We start from the raw sequence: 16,974 nt of genomic DNA, 5'->3' as shown, positions 1-16,974 counted from the left end.
AAGAGTAATATTTTGTTCAACTGATTACAGCACAATGTAACATTAGAAGATGTGTATGTAGGATCATAGAGAAGTGAATTATTTTTTAGATGCAAGATTAAGTATTATGTAAAAGAGTCTCCAGAAGATAACACACAATAAAGAATAATCTTTACCATAAAACACATTAGGAAATAAACTCCGAGAATTGAATCAAAGTGATTTCTGCTGTAATTATAATGGATTCCAAAGACTCTCTAAAGCATCTAAATGGAATGCATTTGTCTTTACAGAATTAAGGAGAAAAGTACCTGGATTGCAGACATTAGACAAAGAAAGACACAGATCATGCAGTTACAAAATAAATATTCCAATATCTGTCTAGAATTACTCTGTACATCTATTCTGATGCTATATTATGAAATGTGGTCGATCTCCAGAATTCACTGGACTTAACATATCATGTTCACAATGTTCTGCCTCACAACTAAGTTTTATAGAGGTCAGGAGCAAATTTTCATAGGCAGTTCATATACTATAGACTAATTATAGACTAATTTAATCGTAACAATCTCTATATGTTTTTTGCCATTTGCTTAAGAGACAGAAGAAATGAACCACTAAATGATCATATATAGATATTCACCCCTATCTTTCCAATGACAAAAATCATAAATCATTCCTATAACCTATGCCATATCACACCATTCTCTAATTTTTCTGAAGTATTAAATGAGTGGACCTCTCTAGCAGATATTTTGCTGCAACTTCCTCAAAGCATTATTAACATCAGTGTTTCTGAGGCTGTAGATCACAGGATTAACTGTTGGAGGCAACAAAGTATACAACACAGAAAATAGCCGGTCTATAATTGATGGTGTGTTTGACAATGGCTTCAGATAGACAAAGCAAGCAGTGGCAATGAAAACAGTGAACACAGTGAGGTGGGGGATGCACGTGGCAAATGCTTTGGACTGACCCTTATTAGTAGGAATCTTTAGCACAGTGGAGAATATGTAAATGTAAGAGATCACAACACAGATGAAACAAGATGTACCTAGACAAAGACCAATCCCAAGACTTGAATAAATGACCCCAAGTGTTTCAGAGCAGGAAATTCTTAGCAAAGAGGGAATATCACAAAAAAACTGTGGAATCACATTGGATCCACAGAAAGGCATGGAAAATGTGCCGGCTGTATATAAAACTCCAAAGAGTAACCCAGTAGCCCATGAAACACTCACCATCAGCACACAGGTACCAACATTCATGATGGCATCATAGTGCAGGGGAAAGCAAATGGCAACATAGCGGTCATAGGACATGGCAGTTAGCACAAAAACTTCCCCTGATGAGAAAGAAGTCATTAAAAATACCTGAAGGGAACAACCAATAATGGAAATGGAACTGTTGTGAGTTAGGCTACTGACAATGAAATTTGGGATAGTAACAGACACAAAGAAGACATCCAACAGGGACAAATTCTTCAGGAAGAAGTACATGGGTGTTTGAAGATACATGTCAAGGGTGGTAAGAATGATGATGATAAAGTTGTTTATTAGGGCTACCATGTACATCATTAGGAAGAACACTCCACATAACGTCTGTAGCTCCTGGACGTCAGAGAAGCCCATAAGGATGAATCCAGTTATTGTAGTGACATTGGGCATACTAATGCGGTAGAGGTCGAAAATTCAAGACATGTGCCAGGCTGTTAGACTGCTCCAGCTGGAGAAATACAGAAAGTTGTCAAATAAAAAAAACCCTAAAGGTGAACAAGCCACTGTTAAACTATATCACATTTAATCACTTTTAAAAATGCACCCATATCTACAATATTTTAAATATTTTTAAGCAGTATATTTTAATATTTTAACATTTGAAATTTGAAATTTCTATTTCATAATACTTCAGGTTCTTCAAATTCCTAGAAAAGAGATAGTTTTCAGTTTTCTCTAGAAAGATTTTTTCAGTAAGACAATATGCAGAAGGGAAGTATTTTCATATCTAGTAGGATTCAATTTATCAGTAGACCACCTGCTACAATAATAGAACATGGAGTTCCCTTTGGAAACTATGATACCCAAATATATTTTTAACTCTTTTGGCTGTAAGAAAACCCTAAGATCTTAGCTTACCTGTATTAATTTCTTAGCATGAGCATGAAAATATAGGGAATAAGAAAAAATTTCATCTTTTTGTAAACAGTAATGTGAATTTTTATTAAACCATGTGCAATCAAAACCTCTCTAACAGACCTTCTTATGTCACTTGGCTACTCCCTTGGAATTCCCAAAGGTGAATATTTCCAGGTAACCTTGTTAAGAATATCTTAAAACAATTAGTGTTATAATAATTGATGCTTTCTACAGACAACAATACTTAGTCCCCAGAAAATACACTGGATTAGACCATGAAGAGGATGGTCATATTTTCCCCCAATTAAATTAATTATGTATTTCCTTAGTTGCACAGTGCCTAGAGTTGGAGACACATGATAGTTGCAAATAAATAGTATAACATGCAAAAATTAGGATCTTTGATTAAAAAGTCCTGCCATACAACTTGTTTTAATTACTTTTTTCAAGACTGACAAAAAATAGATTGGGGGAAAACAACATGAGAAAGGAAAGATTGACTTTAGCTCCTGATTTGAAGATACAACATGGCAGAGAAAATACAGTAGTAAAATTATGAAAGAAGATGGGCAGTTGTGGTGCACGCCTTTAATCCCAGTACTCGGGAGGCAGATCTCTGTGAGTTTGAGGCCACCCTGGTCCAGAAGAACTAATTCCATGACAGGCCCTCAAGCTATGGAGAAACCCTGTCTTGAAAAAGAAACAAACAAGAAAAGACTATTAAAGAGCTGGTCACAGTGTACTTACAGTCAGGAAGCAGAAAATGACAAACTATATCACTCTAATGATACTCTGCCCCACTTTTCTTTGTCTGCCCAGGATGTAAATCCAAAATTAGAGCCACCAACACATAGAGGACATTTTCTTATTGTGGTCAAGTCTTTCTGAAAATGCCCTTAGAGACATGCCAAAATGTCTTTCTTACTCATTCTAAATTTCATCAAATTGACAATAATATAAACCATCTCATCTCTATTACCTGTCAACTTTATGCCCAAATCAAGCTGAGATACAACTTTTAAAGCATAACATTACCCAGTGATTCTGAAAGTCTTATGTTTATTTCTTATGACAAATAAGTTTAGTACACATATAAATATCCCTAAAGTCTTAAAAATCAAGAAACTTTTCAAATTTCTTTGGTAAAAAGTCTTGGAGAGGTTAATAATTGGTTAAGGGTGGGTACTGGTTCTTCTTGGGATGTCATTTTGGTCCTGATAACACATAATATATTGCTATTATACCAATAATACATATAACTCCTGCTCTAATGTCCTATTCTTGCATATGATGTACATCATTCACATGTACACAGCAACATACATACTAAAAAACAATTTAAATTAGATAAATATTTATAGGTGAATGACTTAATTTATCCTAAAACTCAGGACAATCTTTTGTCTGGTTTTGAAATATCAAAAATCAAATTATAATCTTCATGTATTCAATGGCACAGAGTAAAATTTCCCATTATAAAAGAGAATAACATGGTAACAAAAAAGAAAGATGAAGTCAATAAAAAACTGAAACCTAACAAGGCATGCTGGATGATGTTTAGTTTTAAATATGAAATCTTGGTTTTATGACAGAATTATCTGCTACTTGTATAAATGACTAAAAGCATTTTGGAGAATGAGATCTTTAGCAATGAGGGAATGCCACAGAAAAAATGTGGGGCCACTTTGGAGACACAGAAAGGCATAGAAAATGTGTCAGCTGTATATATGGCTCCAAAGAGTAACCAGTAGCCCATGAAACACCCACTATCAGCACACAGATACTACCATTCACAATGACATCACAGTGCAAGGGACAGCAGATGGCAACATAGCGGTCATAGGACATGGCCTTCAGGACAAATAATTCCCCTCCTGCAAAACAAGTCATTAAAAATACCTGAGATGCACAACCAAGCATGGAAATGGAGTTGTTGTGAGTTAGGCTATTGACAAAGAAATTTGGGATAGGAACTGACACAAAGAAGACGTCCAACAGGCCGGGCGATGATGGCGCACGCCTTTAATCCCAGCACTCGGGAGGCAGAGACAGGCGGATCTCTGTGAGTTCGAGGCCAGCCTGGTCTACAAGAGCTAGTTCCAGGACAGGAACCAAAAGCTACGGAGAAACCCTGTCTCGAAAATTCCACCCCCCCCCACCAAAAAAAAAAAGACATCCAACAAGGACAAATTCTTCAAGAAGATGTACATGGGTGTTTAAAGCTGCAGGTCAAGGATGATGAGAGTGATGATGACCAGGTTATTATTAGAGGTGTCATATGCATTATTAGGAAGAACACTGCACATAAAGTCCGCAGGTCATGGATGTCAGAGAACCCCATAAGGGTGAATCGTCTTACTGCAGTGACATTGAGCATGCTGGATTCTTTTCAGGCCCTGTCAGCATGAAAGGGAAAATGAAGAAATGCTGGTACTGCTGTAAGTAGTAACACTGATTTCTATATATATTCACTTGAAAAGAATTCAAGAATTCAGGCACACATAAGGGAAAGAAAAATTTCTAAACATTTCTCTTCCTGGCATATTTTTATTCCTTATCTCTCCCTACTGTTTATTCTTTGTGAATATGTATATATCTCCATCATTTCCCCCATAATCACTATCTCTATGACTTTTCTCCTCTCTCACCTTTCTCTCTTCTCTTCTCTCTCTCTCTCTCTCTCTCTCTCTCTCTCTCTCTCTCTCTCTCTCTCTCTATTTCTCTCTCCCTCCCTTCTGTCTTTCTCTCTCTGTTTAGTCTTGAATTGTCCTTAAGACTCTCTATATACAACCTATATTTTTTATAATTCAGATGTAGAACCTTAAATATTCTAAATGTATCAGCAATATGTGATATAAAATAGTCTTATAATCTTGTGTCTATGGTCATCATTAGTTTAGAACAATTTACAATGGTTTTAGGATTTTTTTTGCATTTATATATTAGTAAGTTATTCTTGTATGAATACTGAGTATATGTCAGCAAGTTGTAAGAACGGATTTTAAGTACTTAAATAGCCGTCATGTTAGATAGCTATAAAGATATATCTAAAAATTACCTCCATATTAAAATTACATGTTTCAAGATCATATTATCACATATAGTATAGAATTACTATGAATCTATATGCATAAACAAAATAAAAATATAGAAAATAAAATGGAGAAAAGGTAAAAATAAAATTGTTTTATTTAATCCTATAGACACAATTTTCATTTATATAAGATTGCCATTAGTTTGAACAACAAAAATTTGACTGATTTACTAAATGCTTGTGACAATGCTTAACAGTTTTCATCAAGAATTTTTTTTGAAACAGGGTTTCTCTGTAGCTTAGAACTTGTCCTGGAACTAGCTCTTGTAGACCAGGATGTTCTCAAACTCACAGAGATCTGCTTGCCTCTGTCTCCCAAGTGCTGAGATTAAAGGCATGTGCTACCATTGTCTGGCTCATGAAAAATCTTAAAAAATAATAACCCAAATTTAGATATTTCTTTACCTAAAACAACTGAAAATGTCCAATGGAAAGAAAAAGGTAAGGTAAAAGCTTGGCATCTCTCCAATAATTTACTTTAATTGTGTTGAAATGTGATGTTTCTCTGATTTCTTCCTCAGCCCCTTCATTTCTATATAGGAGGGCTATTATTTTTTTTTTAGTTGATCTTGTATCCTGCCACATTACTGAAGGTATTTGTCAGCTGTAGGAGTTCCCTGGTTCTTGGGACCATTTGGAGTCCTGGCCTCCAGCTGCTCTTCCCTGCTAGAGATCTTTACTTTCCTTCTGATCTGAGTTACTGAAAGCTGTGTCAAAGTTGTTTACCAGCTCTGCTTCACGAGCCCATGTTGCCTTGCCTTGAGGATCAGGGGATAAGGTTTTCACCTGTAGGCCCACTTGACTGTTGGGTTTATAAGCCTCCGTGGTGCTATTGAATATAGGGCTTCTTACCAGTGACTAGAGGTCTGTGTCCCTGTCTCTCTGTCTGTCTTTGTGTGAGTCTTTGTGTGTTTCAATCTCCAGTCCCTTGCCCGAAGCTGGCAAACTGTACGGTAGCACAAAGAGCACAGACAGGTGTTGTGCGCTGCACCTGGTAGAGTTTTTGGATTCACTTATATATACTATCCTATCATCTGCAAATAATGAAAGTTTGACTTCTTTCTATCTGATTTGAAGCTCTTTGATCTCTTTTTCTTTTCTTTCTTTCTTTATTTTATTTATTTGTTTTTATTGAGACTTGCATTTTTCTTTGTTTCCCTCTCTGCCTCCCGCCTCCCCTAAGGAGATCTTGTCTTTTTCTACTTCCCATGTAGATCAGATCTATGTATGTCTTTCTTAGATTCCTCATTGTTGTCTAGGTTCTCTGGGATTGTGATTTGTGGGATGGTTTTATTTGTTTTATGTTTAAAAACCAGTTATGAGTGAGCACATGTGATAATTGTCTTTCAGGGTCTGGGTTACCTCACTAAAAATGATTTTTTTTTATCCATTCTTTGGTTGAAGTGCATTTAGGTTCTGGAGTACTATGCAGCAGAAAAAAATAATGGTATCTTGAATTTTCCAAAGTAGTCAACTTCATAAGGAAAAGCAAAAGAAACCAAGATAGCCAATACATTTGGCAAAAAACAACAACAACAACAACAAAAAAAAAACCCCACATATTCAGGGAGGGGGTACAGTGGGTTGTTTGTCAAATGCAGGGATTGGCTCATTTTAAGGGCATTTACTATGATTGGTTATGTCAAAGGCAGGACAGGCGGTTGTTGGGTCAGGCGAAAGGCAGGGAAGCACCTGCAGGTTGTTGGAAAACACCTAACGTTCTAGTCAACAGGCAGGGTGGGGTCACAACTAGTTCAGAAAAACGTGTTTTCTCTAGTTTGCAGAAACATGTTTTCTTCAGTACAACCCCTTTGGATGTCACTGTGGTGATTTCTCAGAAAATTAGGAAACAACCTTCCTTTTTATTTTCTTATCGCCATAGCAAAAACTTCAAAAACTATGTTGAATTGCTATAGAGAGAGTGGACAGCCTTGCCTTATTCCTGATTTTAGTGGAATCACTTTGAGTTTCTCTCCATTTAATTTGATGTTGGCTGTCAGCTTGCTGTATATTGCTTTTATTATGTTTAGATATGCTCTTTGCAATCCTGATCTTTACAAAACCATTATCATGATGGGGTGTTGGATTTTGTTGAATGCGTTTTCAGTATCTAATGAGATGATTATATGTTTTTTCTTTATTTATATGATGGATTATAATGATAGATTTTTGTAGGTTGAACCCTCCCTGCATCTCTGGGATGAAGCCAACTTGATGATGGTGGATAATTTTTTTGATGCATTCTTGGATTTGGTTTGCCAGTATTTTTTGAGTATTTTTGCATCTATGTTCATGAGTGAGATTGGTCTGTAATTCTCTTTCATGTCTGAGTCTCTGTGTGATTTTGGCGTCAGGGTAACTGTAGCCTCATAAAAAGAGTTTGGCAATGTTCTTTCTGTTTCTATTAGTGAAACATTTTGAGGAGTATAGGTATTAACTCTTCTTGGAAGTTCTGGTAGACTTCTGCACTAAAATTATTTGGCTCTGGACTTTCTTTTTGATTGGGAGACTTTTAATGACAGCTTCCATTTCTTTTCAGTTTATAGGTCTATTTTAATTGCTCACCTGATCTTGATTTAATTTTGGTATATGGTATCTATATAGAAAATTGTCCATTTATTTTATATAAATATAATAATAAAATGCAAAATTCCAAAAAATTGTAATAAGTGTGAAAAACAAATCTGAAAAAATAATCTTTACCTATGTCTCTAACTTTATGTGTTTTCTGTGATAGTTTCAAAGTTGTTGGTATTGCAGTAAAGTCTTTGGCATCTGTAAAGCACCCCAGTCCTCATTATCAATACTACTTCTTCTTCTTGGTAGCATCTTCTGCTCCTTCTTTCTACAAGTCTTCTTTTTAGATAAAATGATGTTTTCAATTCTAATACTTCTATTATACTGCTTTGTTTAAATATCCTAATTTTCCCTCTAAATTTGTATGATTTCTGAAAATGAATTTCAAAGACACAATATTCTTGTGCCCTAAACCTGCATACTTCTTTTTGAGTTATTGGCATAACAATCACATTTCTACAAGTGTACTCTTTAGTTATGCCACCTGTAATCGAGAAGAATTATAGTTATTCTCTGTCTCTGTCTCCCTCTCATTTTTTTTGCAAACTATTACCATTTTTTCTCAGATCTCCTCTCCATCCCATTTTATTGCATCAGTAAGATCTGGATAGAGCAAAATGGATCCTAGTATCTTTGAACTACGCTTAAAATAAATGTTGATTGAGTATAAACCCAAAGAAAAAGCACCTAGCTCGCATTAAAAAGAGGTAGACAAGAAAAAAAACAAAAAGATGCAAATCAAAAGTCAGAATTTAGCTTACCCAGTTTATGATCTAGGATGACAAAATTTCACGTGTGTGAGTTCAGGATATTATTCTCAGTCACGCAGCACAAGGGTGTATAGGCAAGACTACACATCTTTGAGGGAGATTGGACAACAAAGATCTAAGACTTTCTTAGTATGATTTTAGCTTCATCAATGAACAAATTGTTAAACAGATACAAAAGACAAGTAAACAAAAGTTTATTTGTGAAGTAAAAAAACAGTTGCAATCTGCACATCACATATTGGAGAGAGTAATTTTTTGTGGACCATGTTAAGGTATGGAGAAGGGTTTTGTTTACAGAACAGCAAATGTTGATGGTGTTATAGTTTGATGTAGTTTATTTGTCTCCTTTGATTTTTGTAATTTAGGTCTTGAGATTGACTATACTGAGGTGCAATATAGAAAAATCATACACAGCTAGTTGAGTCAAGCATAGTTTAGTTACTTTCTTTTAAAATGTACTTCTTTAGTTTTACTAGCAGAACTTTATGTAGCTCAGTGGATGGAGGTTTTAAGGACATGCACATTGTTCAAGGAAATTGTTATGAACAACGGTTTTAAAGATCATGAGTATATTCCAGAAGGGTGAGTATATATTTTTTCTGTTTGAAAGAGAGAGAAAAATGATTTGTTTCATTATGCGTGTGTCTCAGATGGAATAGGATATAAGGAACTTGGACATTGTCTTAATCCTTTACAATGATTATATTAACCCTTTTTCAAAATAACTATATTTCATTACTACTGTAATTAAATTTGCTTGTACTTTATAAAAACCTCCTGGAAAATATTTTAGTTTTTCAACCAATTAAATTAAAAGGGCAGATAATTGTTCTGATAAAGTACAGAATGTACAGAAAGATTTAAAAGTTTGTAAAGAAAATATTTTGTGTTGGAAGAGACTGGTAAATTCACCTCGAGAAATATTTTATGAACCAGTGATTCTTGTCTTTTTCAACTGTAGTAGGTTTCGTAGCTTCTTTCCCAACACGGATGAGAACACTCACCTGCATCTAGTTAGGAGTGATGCTTTCCTGCACTGTGTGCAGCCTGACAAAGATACATGGATAGCTATGTGTTATCTTTATCTGTAGAGGAACACCACCCCAGACCAGATAGAGAAACACAGAAAGATTTATGAAACACCATCAAAGTTCTATTTGGTAAACCAGTGTGTTTATTGGGGTTACAGGAGCATGGGAGACTCAGCTACAGCTGCAATACCCAAACCTTCCATTCTCATTATTGGTGACAACTCACAGTAGCTGCATAGCTGCTGCTTGATGCATGGAGTTCGAATAGCTTCACAGATTGCAAAAGCCCTTCCAGGCCACTAGGAAAGTCAGAAAGTTCCTCCTCTCCTTAGCAGATTTTTAACATTTCTATAATGTTGGAAAGGGAATTGTGTTTTTAAACTATCTAGAGCATAAAAGAGAATTTAGATGCAAGCTTTAGAATTGGGAGCCTCCACCCTCTCACTTATACTGTTTCTATTCAGGAGAAACTACAGAAAATATTCCACACAAATTTCAACCTCTCCAGTGTCTTTCTTATAATACCCTCAACCAAAGTGGCTACTATTTCTCCCTTTGAATTTGTATCACATCTTCCTTCAGTTTTGCCTTTGCTTTAAGCATCTGATACTTCTTTAAAGATTAAGCCCAATAGAAACTACACCAATTGAGTTGATTTCTTGCCTATTCTTTATAATTACTAGAAAGATTAGCAGAGAAAAAAATAGATTTAAATTTACCTTTATTGATCACTTGCTTCTGCTGTATAAGCTGATTTTTTGACTGTTATTTTTGTTTGTAAATAAATCATATAATGAGTTATCCAATGATAAGTTATTTAATCTTACCATGATCAAAGTGATAAGTCCTTTAAGATAAAATTGTTCCCAAGTGAGAACAGATTTAGCACATCAGAATCATAAACTGGTATGATGACATCAAATGTTAGTCACATATAATAAGATTTCTGATCTTAGATCATATCGTCCTTATGCTGAGTGTTCATCAACCAAGGCAAAAAGGAGTGTTCACACTTCTCTTTCCTATGTCAAAAATGACAAATCTTCCTTTCGGCTTGTAAGGCACTATACCACTGACAGATACGTTGAAGTGTTAAATGAAGTGAACCCCTGTGGCAGATATTTTGCTGTAACCTCCTCAGAGCACATTTGACATCGTTGTTCCTCAGACTGTAGATCAAAGGATTGAGTGCTGGAGGTAACAGAGTGTAGAGCACAGAAAAGATCTTATCTGCGATTGATGGTACTATTGAGGGAGCCTTCAGATAGACAAAGCAAGCAGTGGCAATGAAAACAGTGAACACAGTGAGGTGGGGGATGCATGTGGCAAATGCTTTGAACTGACCTTTATTAGTAGGAATCTTAAGAACATTGGAGAAAATGTAAAAGTAAGAGATCACCACACAAGTAAAGCAAGACATGCCTAGAAACAGACCAATCCCAAGACTTGAATTAATGAGCACAAGTGTTTCAGAGCAGGAAATCCTTAGCAATGAGGGAACATCACAGAAAAACTGTGGGATCACATTGGAGCCACAGAATGACATAGAAAATGTTCCCGCTGTATTTATGGCTCCAAAGAGTACTCCAGTAGCCCAGGAAATACCCACCATCAGCACACAGATACCACCATTCATGATGGCATCATAGTGCAGGGGACTGCAAATGGCAACATAGCGGTCATAGGACATGGCAGTGAGAATAAATACTTCCCCTCCTGTGAAGGAGCTCAATAAGAATACCTGAACCGCACAACCAAGAATGGAAATGAAACTGTTGTGTATTAGACTATTTACAACTAAATTTGGGATGGTAACTGACACAAAGAAGACATCCAGCAGGGACAAATTCTTCAGGAAGAAGTACATGGGTGTTTGAAGCTGCAGGTCAAGGGTGATAAGAGTGATGATGATCAGGTTACTTACTAGGGCCGCCATGTACATCAGTAGGAAGAACACTCCACATAAAGTCTGTAGCTCCTGGATGTCAGAGATCCCCATAAAGAAGAATCCGGTTATTGCAGTGACATTGGCCATACTAGCTTCTTTTCAGGGCCTGTCACCATGGAAGAAATAATGAATAATTACTGGGGCTGCTGTAAGTAATAACATTGATGCACAAATATGCTCAGAGAAAAATATCCAGGAAACTACATATAGGGTACACATATCCCGCCCCCCATCTCATTTCATTCTAACTTCCCCTCACAGCCTTACTTTCTGTCTCTCTTTAATTTGTATTCCTTGTATTTTTGTGTTTGTGTCTTCATCTTTCTGTCCTCCCTCACTCTCTTCTCTCTGACTTTCCTCATTTTTATTTCTCCCCTTTCCATCATTTCTATCTCCCCCTTCTCTATAATCATCATTGGTACATCCTTAAGATTCTGTATATGCAGACTTAATTTTTTTAAGATTCAGGTATAGAATCTTCAGTCTTCTGAGTAGCAAAACATATATTTGACATAAATTATTCTCACCACTTTAAGTTTATTGCCATGATAAGTTTAGGCAAAAATTTCCGTGGCAATAGAAAGGTCTTGTTTCCCTTTGAGTAGTATTATTCTTTTATAGATACTGAGTTTGCTAGTAGGTTTTAAGAAAGATTTTGGATGTTTGAACAATAGCACCTTGTTTATTATATATCTAAAAATTACCTCAGTATTATAATTGCATACGCATCAACACATAATATTACTCCTTATAATACACAATTACTATGTATCAATATAATAAACAAAAGAAAGATGCAGAAAAATAAAACACATAAAGGGTAAAATTAGAATAATGTGTTTTTTTAAAATCCTATAGACACAAGCTTGCATTTATACTAGATGGCTATGAGTTTGGACAGTAAAATTTTGACTAATTTAATGAATATTTCTGACAACTCTTTCCTAACAGTTTTAATTAAAAAATATTAATGAAATGAAAATCCATATTTCATGCTGCTTTACTTAAAATCACTTCAAATGTCTAATGGAAATCTAAGGGTAAGATAGATGTGGCATCTATCCCATAATTTACTTTTCATTTGATTGTCTTAAACTTCAAGAGAAACTTATGCTCTACTCTGAGGACAGGCAATGTGTCTACCTTTGGAAAGTAATGCTGTCCCTTAAAGGCAGAAGGAAAGACTGACTAAGATATTTCCAATGTATCAACCATCATCTTTTACATCATCTATAAATGACCAGCAAGGAGCCTTTAACCCTTTCCCTAAACCTGTCTTAAACAGTGGAGTATTGTAGGTAGCTTTATAGGCACTGATGAGGCTGACCCTCTAAAAAAGGAGTCATAATCAAACTGGAAAGAAACCTCAAATCTTCCAAATAAAACACATGGCATCTATACAGTCTGCAAAGCAAATAGAGGTTTCTCATCCTAACATTTATCTTTCGATTAAACAGTTATTGCCTCTCTAAGAAAAGCCCACTATAATTTTATGGTCACTGTTGAGACACTGTGCAATCAGACCGAGACAAGACTCTCCCAGTCTACAGTCTGACCTGGAAGTTATTACTCACTTCCCTGTTTAACCTTGAAATTCTTGTTGGTGCATTGAAAGATAAGGCTGTCCAGTGCACTGATATTTTCTATATCACTGTCCTAATTTCATTATTGTTTAATGTTTGTTTTCTGTGGAGATCACTTATTCCTAATGCACTGTTATTTCTAAAAGCTAGGATCCCTATAGCATAGGAATCCACTTAAGAAACTCCAACCTAATATTGCCTCATTTCCTTGAGTATTTCTCTTTATAATGTCATATTTCTTGAAATTCACTTTTGAATATTATCTAGTATGTCTTGACACAGGTCAAGTTCTATATGTTCAAATAATATTTGAACAATAGGACAGAATTATTTAGAAATTCTATTCTTTATTTAAAAACCAGAAGACAAATAACTCTTTGTGTGTATGAGTGTATTTGCACTTGTCTGTTTCATGAGTATGTGATTGAGGTTAATATATAGTATATGCAGACATTTTATTCCTCACCCGACAAGGCAAAGATAAGCATGTAAGAGCAAGTACAAATATTTTTCTAAACACCAAAAAGGCTTCAGTCCTCAGATCGCATGATTTACTGCAAAAAGTGATTATGATTTATTCATTAATCAGAGAAACTAAACTAAAAAGATTTCCACCAATGTGCACAGGATAAGTGTACAGGACAAAGTATCCAAAAGATGACACTTAGGAAAACGTATTTCTAATAAAACATTACATCATTCCTGTTAGGAGTATTTACAGAAAAACTGTCTGTGTACACAGACAAAATGTGGGGTGGAGGTGTGAGATCCTGGACACTTGCCAGGCTCTGACAATCCTCAGGCTGGGGAAACACAGGAAGAAGACAAATAAGAGATAGAAATGCGAATAAATCACTGCTAATTACATTGATATTAATATGTTTCCCAATTTCTTCCATATCCATAACATTTTAAAATGTTGTTTTAGAGAGCCTATTTTAACATTTGACCAGGGAAAATTTGAAATGTGTACCTGACAAAAATTCAGATTCTTCACATTCTTAGAAAAGAGTTACTCTTTAGATTCTCCAGCAGGTCAGCCTGAGCATGTGAAATAGTTTACATCTTCAAGAGATTGTGTTAGTACTGAATCAACTTAAAGTAAAACAGAAAATGCAGCTCTCTTTAGTAGGTTCTGAAATCATATAATATTCTGCTCTCTTTAAGGTTGTTATAAAACTCAAAGTTCAGTGTTGAAGTATCTTCATTTTTCATCCTGAGGAAGCAAATATTAACAACATGGAAAATATTTCACCTTCTTATAAACTTTGCTCTGGTTCATTTAAGTCCAGACACAACGAGCATATTCCTCACAGACCTCTCACTGTCACCTGGTTACTTCCTACTAGTCCCAGAAGGCAAATCTTTCTGGATAGCCTTATTAAGAACCCATGTCTTATGTCAATTAGTGTTGTAAAAAATGCTGTTATTAAAACTTAGATTTATCTGGTCCAGAAAATATACTGGAATAAGTAAAAAATACATGATCATATTTTCTTCAAAATTAAATAAAAAATGCATTTGCTTAGCTGCCCAGTGCATATAGTTGGAGACAATGTTAGAGGTGAAAAAATGAGTTATGCATTAAAGGTTGAAGATAACGCCTAGGAGGAGATTTCCAAATAAATCTCTGTCTCATGCATATCATGAGATGAATCTGGTTACTGAAGTGAAACTGAAATGCTCCATTCATAGTGCCTGGACTTTATCAGGGTAAATATTATCAATGTCCCAAATAATAACATTAGTGTACAGATATGCTCAATAGAAAATGTGTCAATCGGCTGCCTAAAGAATAAAACAACACATTTTCCCATACAGGATCATTTCTTTCTCCTTACCACACATATCATTCCCTACTCACTCTTCCTTCTATAGCTTTTCTGAATATATCTCTGCCCTCTGTTCCCCCTCTCTTGCTCTCTCACTTCTGACTTTCCTCCTTTCCTATTCTCTTTCAGTTTTATTTCCATTTCTTTTTTATTTTTTAATACATTTTGATAATGAGTTTAGGAATAAATTTTCACGGTTTGAGTTTGGGCTTCTGTCCATTTATGTATCAGTGAATTGTCCTTTCATGAATGTTGACTATACTTGGGTTAACTTTAGAAAGATTAAAATCTATTTTGAATGTTTGAACTCAAAATTCACCTCAAAGTGATCATTACTAATTTATACATATATCAAATTATCACATTACCACCATATCATGCACAATTACCTTGCATCAAAATGCATCAACATATAAATGAGATGAAGAACAATAAAATGCAAAAATATAAAAAATAAAATATAGGAATTTCATTTCATCCTGTAGCCTAAACCTAGCCTTTGTGTAAGGCTAGGTTATGTGTCTGGGCCACAGAAGATTGTCATATTAACTCTTTCTTAATGGACTTCTCCCTCTCTCTCTTTTAATCAAGAAATCTGAAGAGATCTATAACAAACATTTAAGGACTCCTTTGCCTAAAATGAGGGGGCATCACAGAGAAATTGTTGAATCACACGGGATAAACAGTGATGCAATGAAAATGTGCCAGCTGTTTATATGGCTCCAAAAATCACCCTGGTAGCCCAGGACACATCCACCATCAGCACACAGGTATCACCACCCTGATGGGATCATATTGCAGGGGAAAGCAGATGGCAATATAGAGCCCAAGGAACATAGCAGTTAGGAGAAATACTTCACCTAAAGAGAAAGAAGTCAGAAAGCCATACAAATACTTTTATGTCCAATTGGCAAAACCCAGTGGAGCCCTTGTTTCTTGGCTGAAAGCTTGTGAGTGAAATATCCACTATTTTCAGGCTCTGTGAAATCTGACCTAATCAAATTCAACAGAAGTTCTATTAAGTTCTGCATTCTTGGGCTTCTCTGAGGCTTGGTTTAAAATTTTTGCACTGTCTTCTGGTACATAAATTTCAAAGTATTCAAAAATATAGGCTGGATAGTTAGCCTCTCATTCCTTGATTATAAATGTTTTATATTATTTACATTTTGGATTACTGTGTCAAAATAATTAGACAGTGATTTAATGAAGGAATTTATAATTTGCCTTATTGTTTGTTTCTATAATCCATCACGTTCAGAAAGGGATGCTGTCATGACCATGAGGCATATGCTCACAGACCACCTGTTTTTAAGAAGCACAGAGATGAAATATTTCACCTCATTTTCCACTCCCTTTTATTCAGTGTGTGACCCAGACCACAGCATGCAGTGAAATACTAACCTTGATGAATCTTTCCACCCCAGTCTTCTTTGAAAACACACTCATAAATTTGTTTTTACGTAATTTTAATTTTGTAAATTTTATAAGAAACAGTCACCACCCACAATTTTTCTAATGTACTTTAATCTTAATAATTTTGACTTAGAGTGTTTAAGGCTAAGACATTAATGTATTCAAACATTTGTCACTTCAGAAACACATGATACCTTAAGAAATCTTGATCAATAAGTGAAAGTCAGTTATTTGAAAAGCAAAATTAGCAGCAATAAACTTTTATAGTTTTCTTATAAGGTACAGATCCTAATCGATTTTTTTTTCTTTCAAACACTGCCTGGCCCGGCTAGTTCCAGTTTCTTATTGGCTAGCTCTTACATATTGTTCTAACCCATTTCTAATATTCTGTGTAGCCCGCGAGCTGGCTTACCAGGGAGGATCTTAACCTGCGTCTGTCTGGAGCGGGAGAATCATGGAGACTCCTCTACTAAGCTTCTTTCTCCCAGAATTCTGTTCTGTGTACTCCACCCACCTAAGGGTTGGTCTATCAAGGGGCCTAGGCAGTTTCTTTATTAGTAAGAAATCACTCTCACATCATTTCCCCTTTTTCTGTTTAAACAAAAAAGA

The 16,974-nt window shown here is 35.4% G+C and overlaps 2 protein-coding genes and 1 pseudogene across 2 annotated transcripts; all 3 read right to left on the bottom strand.

Moving 5' to 3' along the window:
* Window positions 1–725: 725 nt before the first annotated feature.
* LOC126509002 (olfactory receptor 14A2-like) lies at window positions 726–1,649 on the bottom strand. Its single transcript, XM_050154576.1, has one exon. The coding sequence runs from the start codon at window positions 1,647–1,649 to the stop codon at window positions 726–728; it is 924 nt and encodes a 307-aa protein (XP_050010533.1).
* A 2,062-nt stretch (window positions 1,650–3,711) lies between these two features.
* LOC126508941 (olfactory receptor 14A2-like) lies at window positions 3,712–4,494 on the bottom strand (annotated as a pseudogene).
* Window positions 4,495–10,616: 6,122 nt separating this feature from the next.
* On the bottom strand, window positions 10,617–11,624 carry LOC126509008 (olfactory receptor 14A2-like). The gene has a single exon (XM_050154581.1). The coding sequence runs from the start codon at window positions 11,622–11,624 to the stop codon at window positions 10,617–10,619; it is 1,008 nt and encodes a 335-aa protein (XP_050010538.1).
* Between the last annotated feature and the right edge of the window lie 5,350 nt (window positions 11,625–16,974).

This window comes from Alexandromys fortis, unplaced genomic scaffold (genome assembly GCF_014885135.2).
Source record: "Alexandromys fortis isolate MF-2015 unplaced genomic scaffold, M_Fortis_MF-2015_v1.1 scaffold_77, whole genome shotgun sequence".
Classification (NCBI taxonomy): Eukaryota; Metazoa; Chordata; class Mammalia; order Rodentia; family Cricetidae; genus Alexandromys; species Alexandromys fortis.
Note: the sequence above shows the minus strand (reverse complement) of the source record. Positions and strands in the feature narration are given on the sequence as shown.